This window comes from Salvelinus fontinalis, chromosome 22, assembly GCF_029448725.1.
Source record: "Salvelinus fontinalis isolate EN_2023a chromosome 22, ASM2944872v1, whole genome shotgun sequence".
Classification (NCBI taxonomy): domain Eukaryota; kingdom Metazoa; phylum Chordata; class Actinopteri; order Salmoniformes; family Salmonidae; genus Salvelinus; species Salvelinus fontinalis.
The window spans coordinates 37713460-37714666 of NC_074686.1; the positions used below are offsets into that span (position 1 = coordinate 37713460).

The 1207-nt window shown below is 48.1% G+C and overlaps 1 protein-coding gene across 1 annotated transcript in view; it reads right to left on the reverse strand.

The window, feature by feature from the left end:
* Positions 1–689: 689 nt before the first annotated feature.
* The window catches only part of LOC129820352 (basic salivary proline-rich protein 3-like), a 1898-nt gene continuing 1380 nt past the window's right edge, over positions 690–1207 (reverse strand). The window contains exon 2 of the mRNA XM_055877418.1: positions 690–1207. This exon is cut by the window's right edge and continues 255 nt beyond it. Within this exon, the coding sequence (XP_055733393.1) occupies positions 690–1207 (518 nt within the window).

Consider the following 1207-nt stretch of genomic DNA (forward strand, 5'->3'; position numbering starts at 1 on the left):
GCAATACAATAAACAATTACTCACAAATCAACATGGGGGAACAGAGGGTTAAATAATGAACAAGTAATTTGGGGAATTGAAACCAGGTGTGTAAAGACAAAGACAAAACAAATGGAAAATGAAAAGTGGATCGGCAATGGCTAGAAGGCCAGTGACGTTGACCGCCGAACGCCGCCCGAACAAGAAGTGGGACCGACTTCGGCGGAAGTCGTGACAGTTAGCAAGGTAAGTTAGGCTAACCAGCTATCTAAATCAGAGGTATTCAACCTGAGGTCCACAGTCCCCTTATATACTCTTTAAATACAAATAATTTGCGACAACAGAGTAGGCGAATTTTGAATTGCATACCTACAGCAGATATAAGGACAATATCTAATTTCTAATGATGTCAACTATATTTATTAACTAATATTGAGCTAATTACACTCACTGGTGTATCTGACATAGGCTGCCCTGGCTGCTTGTAAGCTTTCTTGACTTAAATTAAATACATTTAAATAAATGTTTACCAACATGTGGCTAGCCTTTGTTTAACCATCTAAACAGCTGCTATTAATAAACATTTGTTTGCCGTTACCCGTCTAGCTAATAGGCTACGTTAGAGTTTACACTTCCTCTTACAGTTGTAACGTGGGGAGGACAAAATAATTAAAAACTATCTACCAAATGTATATGTTTGAAAATGTTGATCAGGCAACAAGAACAAAAATCTTGACATATGATGGGGGTCCCTGGTTGTCCTGGGTGGGGGTCCCTGGTTTTCCTGGGTGGGGGTCCCTGGTTTTCCTGGGTGGGGGTCCCTGGTTTTCCTCGGTGGGGGTTCCTGGTATTCTTGGTGGGGGTCCCTGGTTTTCCTGGATGGGGATCCTTGGTTTTCCTGGGTGGGGGTCCCTGGTTTTCCTGGGTGGGGGTCCCTGGTTTCCTGGGTGGGGGTCCCTGGTTTTCCTGGGTGGGGGTCCCTGGTTGTCCTGGGTGGGGGTCCCTGGTATTCTTGGGTGGGGGTCCCTGGTTTTCCTCGGTGGGGGTTCCTGGTTTTCCTGGGTGGGGGTGCCTGGTTGTCCTGGGTGGGGGTCCCTGGTTTTCCTGGGTGGGGGTCCCTGGTTTTCCTCTGTGGGGGTCCCTGGTATTCTTGGGTGGGGGTCCCTGGTTTTCCTCGGTGGGGGTCCCTGGTATTCTTGGGTGGGGGTCCCTGGTATTCTTGGGTGGG